At 55.2% G+C, this 15,224-nt stretch overlaps 1 protein-coding gene across 1 annotated transcript in view; it reads right to left on the bottom strand.

The window, feature by feature from the left end:
* scrib (scribble planar cell polarity protein) overlaps positions 1 to 15,224 on the bottom strand; it is a 34,069-nt gene that overhangs the window by 2,225 nt on the left and 16,620 nt on the right. The window contains exons 8-36 of the mRNA XM_068747791.1: positions 14,914 to 15,058; positions 14,337 to 14,455; positions 14,022 to 14,221; positions 13,690 to 13,856; positions 13,451 to 13,578; positions 13,242 to 13,367; positions 12,976 to 13,161; positions 12,513 to 12,869; positions 11,253 to 11,315; positions 9,774 to 9,863; positions 9,622 to 9,699; positions 9,226 to 9,543; positions 8,706 to 8,786; positions 8,350 to 8,598; positions 8,108 to 8,218; positions 7,853 to 8,029; positions 7,671 to 7,787; positions 7,369 to 7,557; positions 7,121 to 7,240; positions 6,982 to 7,038; positions 6,206 to 6,286; positions 3,843 to 3,914; positions 3,596 to 3,649; positions 3,309 to 3,431; positions 2,427 to 2,477; positions 1,714 to 1,873; positions 1,445 to 1,628; positions 1,285 to 1,374; positions 1,025 to 1,207 (exon numbers count right to left, since the gene is read on the bottom strand). Of these exons, the coding sequence (XP_068603892.1) occupies positions 1,025 to 1,207; positions 1,285 to 1,374; positions 1,445 to 1,628; positions 1,714 to 1,873; positions 2,427 to 2,477; positions 3,309 to 3,431; positions 3,596 to 3,649; positions 3,843 to 3,914; positions 6,206 to 6,286; positions 6,982 to 7,038; positions 7,121 to 7,240; positions 7,369 to 7,557; positions 7,671 to 7,787; positions 7,853 to 8,029; positions 8,108 to 8,218; positions 8,350 to 8,598; positions 8,706 to 8,786; positions 9,226 to 9,543; positions 9,622 to 9,699; positions 9,774 to 9,863; positions 11,253 to 11,315; positions 12,513 to 12,869; positions 12,976 to 13,161; positions 13,242 to 13,367; positions 13,451 to 13,578; positions 13,690 to 13,856; positions 14,022 to 14,221; positions 14,337 to 14,455; positions 14,914 to 15,058 (4,076 nt within the window). The remainder of the gene's footprint in view (positions 1 to 1,024; positions 1,208 to 1,284; positions 1,375 to 1,444; positions 1,629 to 1,713; positions 1,874 to 2,426; positions 2,478 to 3,308; positions 3,432 to 3,595; positions 3,650 to 3,842; positions 3,915 to 6,205; positions 6,287 to 6,981; positions 7,039 to 7,120; positions 7,241 to 7,368; positions 7,558 to 7,670; positions 7,788 to 7,852; positions 8,030 to 8,107; positions 8,219 to 8,349; positions 8,599 to 8,705; positions 8,787 to 9,225; positions 9,544 to 9,621; positions 9,700 to 9,773; positions 9,864 to 11,252; positions 11,316 to 12,512; positions 12,870 to 12,975; positions 13,162 to 13,241; positions 13,368 to 13,450; positions 13,579 to 13,689; positions 13,857 to 14,021; positions 14,222 to 14,336; positions 14,456 to 14,913; positions 15,059 to 15,224) is intronic.

Below are 15,224 nucleotides of genomic sequence, written 5' to 3'. Positions count from 1 at the left end.
CCGACGGGGGGGGGGGCTCCTTGTCCTGGTTTGCTGTGCCAGATGACTTTACTTTCATTGCACACCGAGGCATTCCAGGAAAAGGACTAGCTACAGCTAGCAGGCGTACCCTCAACCCCCCCCCCCCCCCCAATAGCTACAGCAAACCGCGTGTTAGCTCAAATACTAGCATGGAAGTCCAGAGAACGACGAGGTGCTGCAGAAAGGGGGGCGGAAGCAGAGGAGAAATGGGGGGAGGAAAGAGCAGTCGTGCGGAAGCGAACGGCGGCGGAAGCACGGTCACAGCGCCAAAGCACCCCCCCCCCCCCACCCCCCCACGATGCCGTGCGTCTGCCCCCGGTGGCTGGGGCCGAGGAGCAGACCTGAGCTGGGAGGCTGCAGAGGAGCAGGAGGATGAGGAGGCGGGGGGGGCGCCCTGAGATGCCCTCACTCGGGCCTGGTAGAGCCTCTTAGCCAGGTCCTGCTCATACTGCCTTACATCCTCCTCTAGGCCACAGGGCCTGGGCCCCCACGGGAGAGGGGGGGGGAGGGGGGAGGGGGGAGGGGTAGCAGGTACGCCAGGATGACGGAGGAAAAGGAGGAAAAGGAAGGAAAGGCAGGAAGAGAGAAATAAACCAAAAGACAGACACATTTAGGATTCACAGAGGCGGGATCTGGAGCGCTGGGCGGAACGCGATCACGTTATTGATCCGTACGACCAATCAGAGAACCCGCTCCGCGTGAGATCTGAGTTCAGTTCGGCGTTGCGCTTCCTGCGACGCTACGATAGTTACCGTCAGACGCGCTAGCTTAATGCTAACGCTAACCAATTCGATGATTAGTCACCAGGTAAGAACAGCGGCCGAGGAAAAAGTGAAATAAACAAACCGCTTTTCAGCTTCGGGTCGAGTTGTAAGACGATTATGTCTTTTCAAATTCATTTAGAAACGAGCCAGCGATAAATAGAATATGGAATTTTATCGTAAATGAAAAAAATCGAGCCAACCAATCGGGTTCCTTTGTGGCCAGAAAGCTTCGCACTCACCGCGCCGCCCTCCACATGGCTCTCTTCTCGGCCTCCAGAGCTCGCTTCTCGGCGGGGGACAGGTCCTTGTCGGGGGCCACGGCCAGCTCGGGGCTTTGCATGCGAAGCCTCTCCTGATGTCTGCGCTCGGCTTTGGCGGTCCGGATGGGAGCGGCCGATTCCCCGGGGCAGACGGCGATCGACCTGACGGGGCAGACGGGAAGCGGCGATGACGCGAAACGACTCGGGAGAGGAGAGGAGGAGGAGGAGGCGGGACTCACCCAGACGAGGAGTCGGGCCTCTGCTCCGTCCTGAAGCCGTCCTCCAGCGAGTTCCTCTGAGAGTCTCGTCTCCCGTCGACGGAGGACGGCCTGACGCACAAACGCACGGTTAGCTTAAGAGGCGCGCGTTTTACAAACAAACAAACGAACCACCGTTTACCCCGAGCTGCCGCAGTAGCTCTGGGACGGGGGGGACACCGGCTCCACTTTGTACTCCACGCCGTCCAGCAACACCTTCCCGGAGGCCTTCATGTGCGCCACCTGCTTGGCCAGGTCCTCCTCCTCGTCGTCTTCGTCGTCTTCATCCAGCAGGTACTCGCGCGCTCGCTGCTCGAACCTCCGCTCTGAGGAGGGGGGGGGGGGGGGCGGACACGTCTCAGCGGCCGCGTTTTTAACAAAAGGACCCGCACGGACCGGCCCGAGGCGAACCTTCTTCCTCTCTCATTTTCTTGAGGTCGTCTTCTCCGACGAGAGAGACTCGAGGTTTGGGTTTGTCCGGCGTCTGCTGCTTCACGTCGATCTCGAAATACTTCTGCCGGTCCCTGAAGGAACGCTGCTCCGGGCTGTCCCTGCCCCCGGGAGACGGACTCTACGGGAGACAAGAGGGATCCAGAGCGGCAAGGTCAAACGCGGCGAGACAAGGACGCCAGCCAGCATTCGCTGCTCGTCCCGTTAGAGGAGAAACGGCAGGAAGGAGGGAATAATTAACCGTCACAAACACGACCCGTCACCATTAAGGCTGATTTGGTTCAGGCGGTCTCTCCCCGACTCTGGGAGAAACCTGGCAGAGCCGCCGCCGCCACCACCACCACCGGGCAAGCCAAAGCGCAGGCAGAGAGGAGGGCTGCCAGATGTGGCGGGGGGGGGGTACCTGCAGCTCCGTGGAGCACCTGGAGCGCCGCGGCACCGCCGCCAGGCTCACGTAGTCCTGACGGGAGGAGGCCCTGCCGGCCAGACTCTTACCGGGTCCCGTTTGACCATCTATGTCATCATCAAACACCTCGTTGACCAACTGGGGCTGAAAAGGCCACACAGTTGGTCACAACACAGACAGACGGACGGACGGAGCGGGACGTCCTCAAACCCTCAGTGTCCCGCTTTAAAGACGTCCTCCTTTTGTTTGAATGAAAATGTCCACTCACCTCTGGAGACGGCTGCTTCACCTGGAAATGGTTCCTCGCAGGATGCGGGTCCTGCTGGGGACACGGCAGAGTCAGTGCAGCAAAGGCTGATTAGAATACCGCGTGTACAAAGTGGGGGGGTGGGGGATGGGGGGGGGGTATTAGTACACAAAGCACACATGATCTACAAATGGATAAACACCGATATGAGCGATATGAGTCCACTGGAGCACAAAAAAACAACAACGATGAGCGCATTCCACACGTCACAGCCCCCCCCCCCCCCCCTTGACACGGGGGCGGGGCGGGGCGAGACCAACCAATGAGCATGCTGACCCGGGGTATTTCCGGGTAACGCGGCCTACCTGCGGCGGCGGCTCCAGCGCTGCCAGTGAGCGAGGCACGGCGGCGAACGCCTTGTATGCCTGCTTGACATTCATGGGGAACTCGTCAGGCGAGGTAAGGGAGGGGGCACGAGGCTGCAGGTGGGGGGGGGGGGTCGGCATGGAAGGTTCACGTGGTAAAAGAGGCCGAGAGGAAAAAGAGGAGGTGGGAAGAAACGACAGAGTGATGGAGGAGAGACGATGAAAAAACAGGGGGGGGGGGGGGGGCGGCGCCAGAGAAAGACACAGTAGGGCCTGGACAGATGTCTCTGGATGAAACAACCAGGAAGACGTCTTTACACCCCCCCCCCCCCCCCGCTACGCTGCTCGTCAGAGGAAGAACAAAGTGGAGAAGACCGCCTCCTGCAGGAGCAGCGCTCCTCCTCCAGGAGGCGCGCCTGGGGACGACGTCTCCAACACAGACTCTCGACTCTCCACCCGTCTTTGGTCGTACCCCCCCCCCCCCCCCCCCGCTGCCGTGGACAAACAAACATGGCTACGTGGTGGTGAGGGGTCTTACAGAGGTCTGGGAGTTGAAGGGGGAGGGGCCATGCTGGAAGGGGTTGGGACTGTTGCCGTCCGGGGCGGCGGGGGAGGTGCTCTGCCACACGCGCCCGACCGGCTGGATGGCGCCGGGTCGCGTCTGAAAGGAAGACGAGTCAGATTTTTTAGACAATTCATCCTAAAAATAACGTTTTTCCACTTCAGACACACGAAACCCGAGAATGAGCGAAACTCAAAACGAAATGGCGGCCGCTCCCAAAACAATGGCGAGCAAATCAAAGGCGAGGGTTTCGTGACACTCACTGATGATGGCGCGTCCTCCTTGGCAGTAGGAGTGGACGTGTAATGAATGTTTGCCTGCGGGAAAATAAAAAGGGGCGTAAATGAAATAAAGGGCGTGGCCACCCGGCTTCAGCTTTCAACTGGAGCGCCTCCAGTGGCTGGGGGGACAAAGCGAAGAGCAAAAAAACCTCGACGGCGAGAAAACGTCAAAAAAAGAAAGACAATGGCAGGCGGTGAACGCTGACGGGCAGCAGGCGGCGCCGCTCACCGGTTGGATCGTGGGCGAGTACGGCGCTTCCCTGATCGGGCTGTCCGTCCTGGTGAAGTCGGAGGAAGGCGCCTGGAAAAACAAAGACGGAAAAATCATCAACTTTCCAGGTAATCAATAACGTGCTGCCGCTGCTCATCGGGCACCTTCCGGTCAGATCGGACACGCGAGGAGCTTTTTTGGTTAAACTTGTTAGCAAAGACAACCCTTAACTTCGGACACGCCCACCGAGGACGACGCCACGAAGCAGCGCTTCGGTTAACGGGCGAGTTCGAAAGCCTCGGCGCCACACAGCAAACGGCGAGCGAACACACCATGCTGCCCTCCAAACCACCCTCGGGCAAGGCAGCTTGCCTTGCTGAACAACCAGGGCTGAAGCTGCCCCTCCTTCCCGTAGCCCACGGGAGGTCCCGACAGGATCCGCTGCCCGGCAGGACGGCCCTTCCCTCTACGGTTAGCCACTAAGAAGGGGTTCTCGTTGAAGCTGATTGGCTGAGAGTCCACCAGGCATTCCTCGTCTTCGGCGCCGCAGGTCGATGAACTAATGGTCGTCGACGACCCGCCGCCGTCAGCACGAGGGGGGAGGAGCCGGGGTCCGTGAAGGTAATCGGCCCGGTCAGACTGGAGGGGGGCCGTGTTCAGACTGGGACGGGACTCGGGTTCCACGTGGAGGTTTAAGGGGCCCAGAGGCTCTAAGGGGGATCCGTACCGGGCTGGCAGGGGGGCCTCCATGGGAGCAGCTAGACTTACAGGGGGCGGGGACTGGACAGAGGCAGAGAGGGGGGGGGGGGCACAGAGCAAAGACTGAAAGGACAAACGGTCACTAAAAGTCAAGCGGAGTTTATCAGAACGTTAAAGGACTGGAGAGAGGAAGAGATCGTTTATTACGCAGCATCCATCCACCAGAAGCTAGCCTCGCTAACATAGCCGCTAACAGTTTAAGGCTTTTGTTTCTGCGTCTCCAGCAGAAGCTCCACACGGTTAACCCTTTCCTGAATCCCCGACCGCGCTGCATTAACCGCTGCCGGCTGCCGGGGGACACGGCGTTGCTGCAGCCCACGCCGGCGGGCCCGCCGCCTTAAATAACAGCACTATCGCACAAGCTAGACATTCTGACTCCTGCACCCGGGGCAACTCCTTCTGAGGAGGAGGAGAAACCAGATCGGTATCGTAAATGTGTGGCGTTAGAACGTTCACATCTTATTCTCTAACTAACCCGACCTTGGAATGCATTTGGCCGTGACCTCGACATAACCGCCGATCATCGAAATAGCCAAACTAAGAATACGTCCGACATTGTGAGGCTGTGACGTGGGCTCCCTCTAACTCTCCAATGATGAGGGTCACTGGGGTGGAATGCGTTCCAGTGCCCTTTAGGGCGCCGACCCTGTGAGGACAGCTGGTGCGAGGCTACCGGTTGGTCACCGTGACGACCACGCTGGGACGAGCTGATCGACAAGGGAACTAGGATCCGGTGGTAACTGAAGAATATTTAAACAAGCGGAGTTCCTGTTCCTAATGAAACGATAAACGCTTCCTCTCTCCAACGGCGGCTTCAAGGACAAAGCGGGAAAAGAGTCGGGCTCGAACGCTCAGTGTTCTTCTGCTGAATTTGTTACGGTACCACAAACTCTACTCAAACGGTCTTTCAGCACGCAGGAATATCCGGGTCTAAGCGGGTCTCAAACCAAACGACGGCGTCCAATCAGCGTAAAAGAGACGGAACACAACCGAGAAATGAGAATCCATTTACCTGTGAGATGGCGAGGGGGACAACGCCGCGCGTCTCAACTCTGAGAACACGCGTCTGCTCGTTTTTGGATGACACTCCCCTCGCCCCCTGTCTGGCACCCCACCCCCACCCAAGAGGCCCAATCCCATTCAGAGCCAGTAGAAGTTTAAAATATCACACGTCGGCAGCTGTTCCCTTCCTCCACATGTCAGCCGGGACGGTTCCTGCTCTCTGGACGCCTTTCGTTACTCCTTTCTTTATTTTACGTTTTCCCAGTCAGAATTTCACTGAATGACCTTCAACTTCACACCGACATGGCTTTTTATTTTTAAAGTCCGGCCCATTTGCAATGTTGTCTGCGGCGTTATCGCACATGGAACGCTGCTGACATTCCTGCTTCCGGAGCGGCAAGCGGCCGGCTTTGGGTCGCTCAGTTCCCCCCCCCGGATATAAATACTATTCAGGATTCCAGGAGGCGGGTCTATTCTGAGCCACAAAGGCCCATTTCCAACATGGCACGCACACAAACACAAGCAATGTACAACTGGAGGCGTGAACTCGCCCCTCAGACCGGACTTCTACCAGCCGGTCGTCGCCTGCTGCCTGAAGAACGCGACGACGGGAGGCTTACCCGATTGATCTTCTGCAGGCTGGTGGTGGGAAGTGCTGCCAGAGTTTTGTAGTCGAGTTTTAGAGGTCCAGAGCGCATGTTCTGAAAGAGAAATAAATAGGAAACAAGAGGTGAGAAGGGACTCGGTTGAGGTCCAGAAAGGAGGTGACTGAATGAGAATCGGTCTTACTGGAGGAGAGAACCTACAGCAGTTCCCGTCTGGTGACTTTCTACAAGTTTATTGTCAGGAAATCCGACGAGAAGACAAAATAACGGTCCCTAACGGCGCGTAAAGCATAAAGATAAAAAGCTACGAAAGCGCCGCGGCAACAAGGAAACCCTGCGGCCCGCGGTCGCAGTCGAGGTTCGTCCGCAGGCCTCCTGATGAAGAGTGTCTCACCTCAGTCTCCTCTTCTAGCAGGCGAGTTGCCTCCTCTCGCTCCAAGCGCATACGCTCCTTCACCAAAGAGAGGAAGAGGAGGAGGAGGAGGAGGTTTGAAGGGAAGACACCCAGACACACAATAATGCCATGAGAGTGAGAGACGGGATGAAAGGATGAGTTTACGTCACACCAAACGCACCAAAGGTGAAAGAGAGAGAGAAACAGAAGGGAAAGAAAGGATAGAATCCGCACACGTTAGAAAGTTCTCTCTGTTCATTCGCTACGGGAGCAGAAAAAAAAACGACGGGCCCAGCTGGGCGTCGACCTCTACAGCGTCACCCTCGATCCGAGCCGACGCACAATTAACCCTCGACAGTCCCCAAAACCGCAACGGCTTTCCTCCTGCGTCACTCACCACTTTTTCCATGTCTTCTCGCTCCCACTGCGACGTCTCTCTCACCATCTCCGACTCCTGGAGGAGAGATTTAAATCCTTACCACTCCCAGTTACCGCAACGCGCCGCGCCATAAGCCGGCATTGAAACCGCGCCGCACCTTCTGCATGATGTCGATCTCCTCCGGGCTCAGATCTCGGTCGATCGATGAGATGCTTTCCAGGCTGTTCTTGCGGACGATGCCCGTTGCAAACGGGTTGGCGATGATGCCGGGAGACGCCTGGAAACGGACCAGAAACATGGCTTTTTTTAATTTTTTTCATACACGAAATCGAGAGGAAGCGGTGTTTTATTTAGCATCATCTCAATTCATCGGATTCGCTTGATTTCCTTTCCGCGGTATTTTACCTCGACAGCAGCAACCTTCCTCGGGTCGAAGCCGTCACACACCAGCATTCCCAGGGAGTCGCCGACGGCGCGGAGAACCCGCACCGCCTCCGTGTGCGTCATCCCCAGCAGGCTGTGGTTGTTCACCTCCAGGATGCGCATGCCGACCTGCAGTCGGCCGTCTCTCGCCGCGGCGCCGCTGGAACTGACCTGTTTTTAATAACGACCTCAGTCGAAGCTGCAGCTAATCGGAGCTAAGAGTCCTTTAGATGTGAGGAAAACGCCGTAAAATAAAGAAATCGATCTAATAATGTGATGATGACCTTGGAGATGAAGATGCCCTCGTCCGTGGCGTCAAACGGGTTTCCTGCGTGACCTTTGGCTCCTCCACGTATGCTGATGCCGAGCTTCTCCCCGGGCTGTTTGTGGATCACGATTTCCTGCGGCGACACAAATTTGAGTCATCATTCCTTTTCCCGTCGTCACGCCGACGCCGATGCCTCACCTGCATCCCGGGCGGCGACGGATCCCTCCGCACCAACATGCGGATCTCCTGCTTGTTGGACAACAGGGACCGCACGGCTTCCTGGTGCGTGGCGTGACGCAGGTCGATGCCGTTCACTTCCAATATGCGGTCGCCGACGCGCAGGCCGCTTTGGCACGCCAGGCCGTGAGGGATCACCTGGCGGTGAGATTCAGTAGAGCGTGAGACGCTGGACGCATCCGAATTACAGAGCGTTTAAACGTCACCAGTTTTCACCTTTGAGATGAACACCCCGGGCTCACTGATACCGAACGGGTGACTGGCGTGGTCGCTGCCCCCCACGATGCTCAGGCCTAGAGGGCCGCCGGACTTCACCAGGGTCACTTCCTGTTGGCGTTGGTTGCAGACAATGAGATGTAGCACAAAGGAAATACTTCACAAGCCTAATTCATTGAACTCTGGGTAACGTCCACATCTAGAGCTGCTCCAAGTCGCTCCAAGTCGCTCCAAGTCCTCACCTCAATGGGATACTCATCCTGCATCTGGCTCAGGTGGTTCCCGTGCAGGTTAAGGCCTTCCTCCTCCTGGTCCGGCGAGTCCGATGGCTCCGGCGGTGGAGGGGAGTGGGCTCTGGCCCTGGATTGACCTGGAGAGCCCCCCGGTGCTTTTGGGTCTCGCTCCACCAGCAGGGCGATGGTGGGGGAGGTGCCAGTGAGGAGCGCTACTGCCTGGTCGTGCCTGGCCTCTGTCATGTCTACGCCGTTGATCTGAATCAACAGTAAGAACCCAACCATGGAGACGCCATCAAAACGGGAACGCCTCATTTAAATATATACGCAAGGATGAGAGGGGGGGGGGGGCGTGTCCTACTCACAGAGATCACCCTGTCTCCGACTCGCAGCGTGCTGTCCCGGTGCGCCGCTCCTCCGTCTGCGATGCGAGAGATGTAGATTCCCTAAAACCGAGGAAGGACATTTAGAAGCAGATGAATGAATTATTACACAAACAAATATATATTTAACATACAAGTCTCCTGTGCCCCCCCCCCCGTTGAATCCTCACGCTCACCGCTCCTTTCCTCTTCGTGTGCTCGATGAGCAGCAGGAGCTGCAAACGCAGCGCGGCGCCGAACCCAAATACACGCCTCAGCCCGTCCGATTCTGGCTGAACTATCCGGTGTCGAGGCTAGACTATTCATATCTCCGTCTCCGTGGTGACGGCCGGACACGCTGCAGCTAGAATAGACGCCGCGACGGAAAGATCCCCGTGACCGAGACGGCTACTGCGGTGGACGTTTCCGCCGTGTTCCTGCCGTTTAGCCGTTGCGGCGGTGGATTCCGCATTCCCACGATCTACCCGACGGATAAACGACGACGACGACGGCCGATTCTCACCGCGTCTCCCGTCCGATACGGCGTGGAGCCTTTGCCCCCTGCGATGCTGAATCCCAGCCCCCTGTCGTTTCGGATCAGGCAGGCGGCGAGTCGCTGCTGAGGCCCGCTGGGGGTCGCCTCCAGGCTGAAGGCGAGGCCACTGCTCCGTCTCTCCCGCGGGAAGTAGTCGTCCTCCGGCCTCAGCGGCGTGGTCGTGATGGCGTTCTCCGGTTCCACCATGCGCTCCCGCAGCACCGACATGGAAACCGTTTCGCCGGAGCTGCGGAGCGCTTCGACTGCGGCGTGATGCTCCGCCTCGTGGAGGTCCACGCCGTTCACCTGAAACAAACGGATGGGTGAGCTGCCTGCGCCATTCTTACATCAAACGGATGACTGGAAAACAGAGAAGTGCTGTACCTCCAGGAGCTTGTCTCCCACTTTCACCCCGGCTCTGGCTGCAGGACCGTCCTCAGACACTCGGGAGATGAATATCCCCTAAAGACAAGGAAGCAAAAGTTGTGTGACCGATGGATTTGGATTTCTCCAGCCGATCCGGACGTCCGTCTGACCTCATCGTCTCCCTTGTAGGGCGTGGACCCCCTCCCTCCGGCGATGCTGATGCCCAGGCCGCCCGTTTGTCTCTGGATGGTCAAGGTGTGCTGCAAGTCAAGGAGGGGGTGTCAGCACAGCGGGTGAAGCGCCTCCAGACACCCCCCCGGCTCAGGACAGACTAGCCCACAATGCTACTATTTGTGTTCGGGATCAAACCATTTTCAGTTTGATTCAGAGGTTTAAACCTTTCTGAAAGTGTGTGCGTGTGCGTGTGCGTGTGTGTGTGTGTGTGTGTGTGTGTGTGTGAGGTAAACACTAAAACAACACACTATCTATACTGCATTCTCGCAAGCCATGCAAAAAGGGGAGGAATGAAGACCAAAAAAAAAAGAGCGAGAGGTGGAAGGAAAAGAGGAAACGTGAAGGGGTAGATGAGAAGAATGCCGCGTCCTGGATGAGGGCGCCGTCGTGGTGTCGTCGTAGCAACAGACAAAGAACTTCAACTTCAATCAATTCAGCTGAAACTACAGGACCATAAAATGAGAACGTTCTTCGCCGAGAATAAACAGTTCATACACATTTACATCTCGTATAGTTTCAAATCCTCCACATGACGGCCGTGCGCCTCTTCACGTGACTACATTTATTAACAGTTAGAGCGGAGTACGGAGCAGGAAGCGTCATCCATCTTCAACAATCTGGAGCTCTTCCTCGGGTTGGCGGCTGAATTACCTGCGATCGACTGTAGAAGAAGGAGAAAACAAAAAAAAGGGGCCCACCTGGAGGAAGCAGGTGAGGAAGACTTGCCTCATCACAGCGCATCCACTCAGGGCAACACAGCATGGATGGGATGGAAAGGAGCAAAGCAGGCAGAAGCAGGAGGACAGAGACGAAGCGTGGCAGAACACGATGCTGGACTGGGGATGTATCGCCATGGCTACAACGGACATGCGAATGCTCCCTGTAACGTCCTGCGGGTGGGAACTATCGCCCCCCTGGCGCTGTCCGATAAAGATGTGCCCCACACATTCCTCCGCTGCATCACACGATTCATAAAAAAGGGTTGATTAATCCTTTAAGAACCATTTTGTTCGTCATTAGCTGCGACTAATGCATTTAAATTGCTCCTGCGTGTTAAATCATCAACTGGTGCCGAGTAAAACTACTCAAGCTTTAAACTACACGGAAATTACGAGCCTCATAATCTTAAAGTGAATTAACAGACGTGGAATTAAATACGTCAGGACCTCAAAGCCGTCCGACTAAAACGCGATTAGAGGCTGCAAAACCAGAGGAAAAGATTTAGTGTGAAACATGACTCGTCCTTCATCTAGTTCTGCCACGCCGCTCGTCTTATGAGTTGTGGTTAGGGAGTCCCTGATCGTTGGGGGTCACCGTGGACTTCCTGCAGGTGCTACCTCTGCATACAGGTGGGCGAATGAGTGGGTGAGTGAAGGACGGGAAGAGAGATTGGACGGGAAATAGTATGTACAGACCTCTTCCTCCTCAATTCGAGCAGGTTCAATCAGCAGATTATTGACTTGATCAAATGACACCCCCTGTTAGGACAGGAACCAGCGAGAGGCATGCGGATTAGTCAGGCTAAAATTAAAATGCGCTCCCCACACACACCAAATGAAAAGAAAAACGAACCACCCTCAACGCGTCTGTAAATTTCACCAAGCACGCCCCCTCCCGTCTGCTCTGCAGGTTAATGTGGACTTTTCTAGTTCACCTTGAAATGACTTTACTCCCCCCCCCCCCAGCCACCAGAAGCAAATACAGGCAGAGACCAAGGGCTTGAGCTCCACACGGCGAAGAGAGAGCGGACGAGAGAAGGCGAAAAAGCTCCCACAGCCAAAACTGAGCAGCCTCCAAACCACGGAAAGCAAACTCCTCCAGTAGCAAGCGTTTAATAAAACAGTTCCTCGAGTTCAAAGCAACACTGTACAAGATTATAGAACATTTTAAGGCTATAAAAAGCAAAAAAAAATCTTCCACAAGATGACTTTCCAAAAGCCATTTACAGAAAGTTCAACAAAAAAAGGGCGGAAGGAAATCAAAGCGTTTCATCTTGGTTTGAAAAAAGTAAAACACTAGAAAAACTGTAACATTCGCAAAAGATTATAATCTGAAGACACAAAGACTCTCCGGGTCCTTCAGTCCGGCTCTGCCAATAAATGTTCTGGTCGAACTGAGGTCAGCGACACAACAGATTACCGGTAGGTGAGACGATAGCGTCTGATCGCAGGCCTTCTACAACCAGCAGGATCAATCGAAATGTTGACTTAGATTCGGCCCAAATGCGATGTAATCATGAGATCAATAAGACCGATTAATTTCTTCAGCGGTGCCAGAGCAGTCTTCACTCATATTCATACACATATACGAAAGAAAAGCGCCGATATAATCCAATTCAACCGGAAGCACAGAATCGACTGCAGAGGGATTGATTCACAGCTGGAGGGCGGCGGCCGTCATTCGGAAGAATGACCTTTGCATGCGAAGCCGCTAACTTCATAAGCGCTCCAAACGGAATGCGGCTAGCAAGGCGGTGAGAGCGCTCTATGCGTACAGTGTTTGCATAGAGGCAATGCGCAAGGAAAGTGTATATTCATTTATTCTAAGCATTAAAAATGACTTGATGTGCAACACGATAGCCGCGCTGCTCGATGTCCTGCTGCATCAGGCTCCTGCGTGTCTACGGCCAGCGCGCGTCTACAGAGAACATGAAACCATTGCGACCCCTCCTTTACCTTCACTTGACTGGAGTTGACCTCGAGCTCCTCTGTCCTGCGACGGTGCAGAGGGGTGCCGAGACTTTCTTCTTCCTCCTCCTCCTCCTCCTCCTCGTCGTCGTCGCCCTCGGCGGCTTGGGGGGTCGGGGGCTTGAGGCCATCGGGGCTGAAGCCCTGCAGCAGCGCCGCCACGGCCTCGGGCTTCGGCAGCTTGGTGATTTTGAAGTGCTTCTTGTAGTGCGGCGTGTCCTTTCTGATCAGACGCTGCTTCTCCGTGGGAAAGGCAGGCCTTTCGTCCTCTTCCTCACTCCTCTCGCCGTCTTCCTCTTCGTCTCCACCACGGATGATGGGCTCTTCTGCAAAGTGCACTGTGGGCTGGAGAAAAGCAGGGCAGAGATCCAATTTGTTGAAAGGGGGGGGGGGGGGCAGCCATAACGATTTTCTTTTATAGCAAAGTCAAAAAGATATTGTAAATGTTTACCTCGATGTACTCCACCTCCATCTCATCCAGCTCTTCCTCTTCCCGAGGGTAGTGGCCGTCTACCAAGTCCTCTCTCTGCGAGGCAATAGTCACATTGCGCCTCTCCTCGTGGGAGGTGGCTGACAGCGTGCTATTGGACACCTGAGAGTCACGGCTCTGATTGGAAAGGTCACTGAGCCGCTTCTCCTAAAACCAGAAACCAGAAGCGCCTTTCGTCTACGCACTCCAGAAGGTGATCCACGTCACACAGCAACAAGCCCTGATACCTGCAGGTCGATGGACTCTTCTTCTCCATCGGGTCGTGATGTGAAAGCTTCGTTCCGCCTCTCTTCGATCACCTTCTTCATCACCTTCAGCTCACTGGGGTGTGGCGTGGCCCTGCGCTGAAGGCCCTGAGACGAAGAAGAGCGTAAACGTGGGTTCCACCACCACGGGGATGCCGAGCATCTCGGGCGAGATTGCCGCGACTGCTCACTCTGTGGTCCGCCGCAGCCTCGTCATCCTCTTCCTCTGCTTTGGCCTCCTCCTGGAACTGAATCACTGACACTCTGTTCAGGTTGCTGTCAGTCCAGCTGTCATCCACGCTGTTCTGCAACAAGTTCTCTGCGGAAAATAAGACGCGGTGGAGACAAGGCGAGCCACGGAGTTGAATCGCTATAAAACAACACCGTTGCATTGTGATCTGGGTGAGACTGCATTTTACCGACTCCTTACCGAGGCTTGGAGAAGGCTGCTGGGGCAGCAAATAGCAGGTCAACACCTTCTCTCCAGTGTGTTCATCGTCCTCCGTCTGGAACTTGAGCATCGGCTGCGACTGGTTCTCCGCGAGCCACATGGCCTTCAGATTGAGGTTGGTCAGGGCAAAAGGCAGGTTTTGTAATCTGGACAAGAGAGAAAGGACGAGGGTAAAAATCACTGAAAATATGAGCCTGAAGAAGTGAAATGGAGACGCCTTTAATGACAGGAGACAATGGCAGACATCTTTGCTCTTGGAACAAAGAGCTGCTTTGTATTCGTTGACAGTCCGGGGAGCTAAACGAGGTTACCGGTTTCCAGCGACGTCCAGCACATGTAGCTCAGTGGCGTCCGCGAGCTCCGCGGGAAGTTTGCCCAGGCGGTTGTCTCTCAGCGAGAGAACGTTCAGGCTGGCACAACCCCCCAGCTCTTTGGGAACAGTTCCCAAGCGGTTGCGGTCTACATTCAGGTTCGTCAGCTTCTTCAGCTTGCCCAGCGAGCGAGGAAGCGACTTAAGAGGGAGGAAAAGAGAAGCCGTTAACGAATGAGCTTAGCAGATGTTAGACGGACCTCGGTATCAACAGCCTTCAGATACTGGGTCAGAGCAAGGATGCTCTTCGCGGTACCTGCAAAAGGTTCTCCGTCAAGACGAGTTCTGTGAGGTTCTCGCACTCTCCCATTGAATCAGTCAGGTGGGTCAGTCTGTTCTGGTCCACCTTCAAGATGGACAACTGTTTCAGGAACCCTGGACAAAGAGACATGCAGAAAAAAGAACTGGTAAGAATCCTGCTAGCTTGGACACTAGTCGTCACTTACACCATGTCTCCAGGAGAGGGCGGTGCTGCTCTTATTATAAACCTGTCCAGGTTTACTTAGTTTTCAGACTTTCGTATTTGAGATCTCGCGCTCTTTTAGCCCAGCAGTGGTGAACAACGTAACCTGCTTCCACAAAATCACAACGCTAAATAAAAGCTGCAGTTTGCTGCAACGAAAACGTGACGGCTGGCACGGAGCTGCACAGGCAAATAAAAAAAAATACAAGTATACGCTCCTCCTGGAATACTAGAATACTTGTAGACATTTTTCCAGAGTTGTAAAACCCCATCTGTGAGGATCGCAAACCGTTGTGCAACGATTTCACTGGTATTTACTCATTAACAGTCCGAGTCCTCGCTGGGACAATGTCCTCCTCGTGTTACCGACCTATGCTGTCTGGGACGGCCTCCAACGCGTTCTGCGTGAGCAGCAGGTCAGTGAGAGCCAGGAGGCCATTTAGCTCCGAGGGAAGCTCCTCCAGACGATTCTCTGACACGTCCAGACACACCAGCCTCCGGAGGTTCCCCAGCTCCTACACACACACACAATAAATACCAATAGCATCATTATATTCAGGAAAACAAACGAAGAAGTCGACCAACGGAACTTATTTCTGTGCGTGAGTGAGCGACATATTAAAGAAAACATACACGGTCCTTCCCAAAAGGCCAGTTATGAAGGCTTTTCTTTAATCCACA

The sequence above is a fragment of the Brachionichthys hirsutus genome, chromosome 14 (genome assembly GCF_040956055.1).
Source record: "Brachionichthys hirsutus isolate HB-005 chromosome 14, CSIRO-AGI_Bhir_v1, whole genome shotgun sequence".
NCBI classification, from domain to species: domain Eukaryota; kingdom Metazoa; phylum Chordata; class Actinopteri; order Lophiiformes; family Brachionichthyidae; genus Brachionichthys; species Brachionichthys hirsutus.
The sequence above is the reverse complement of the archived record's forward strand: the minus strand, read 5'-3'. Positions and strand labels throughout refer to the sequence as shown.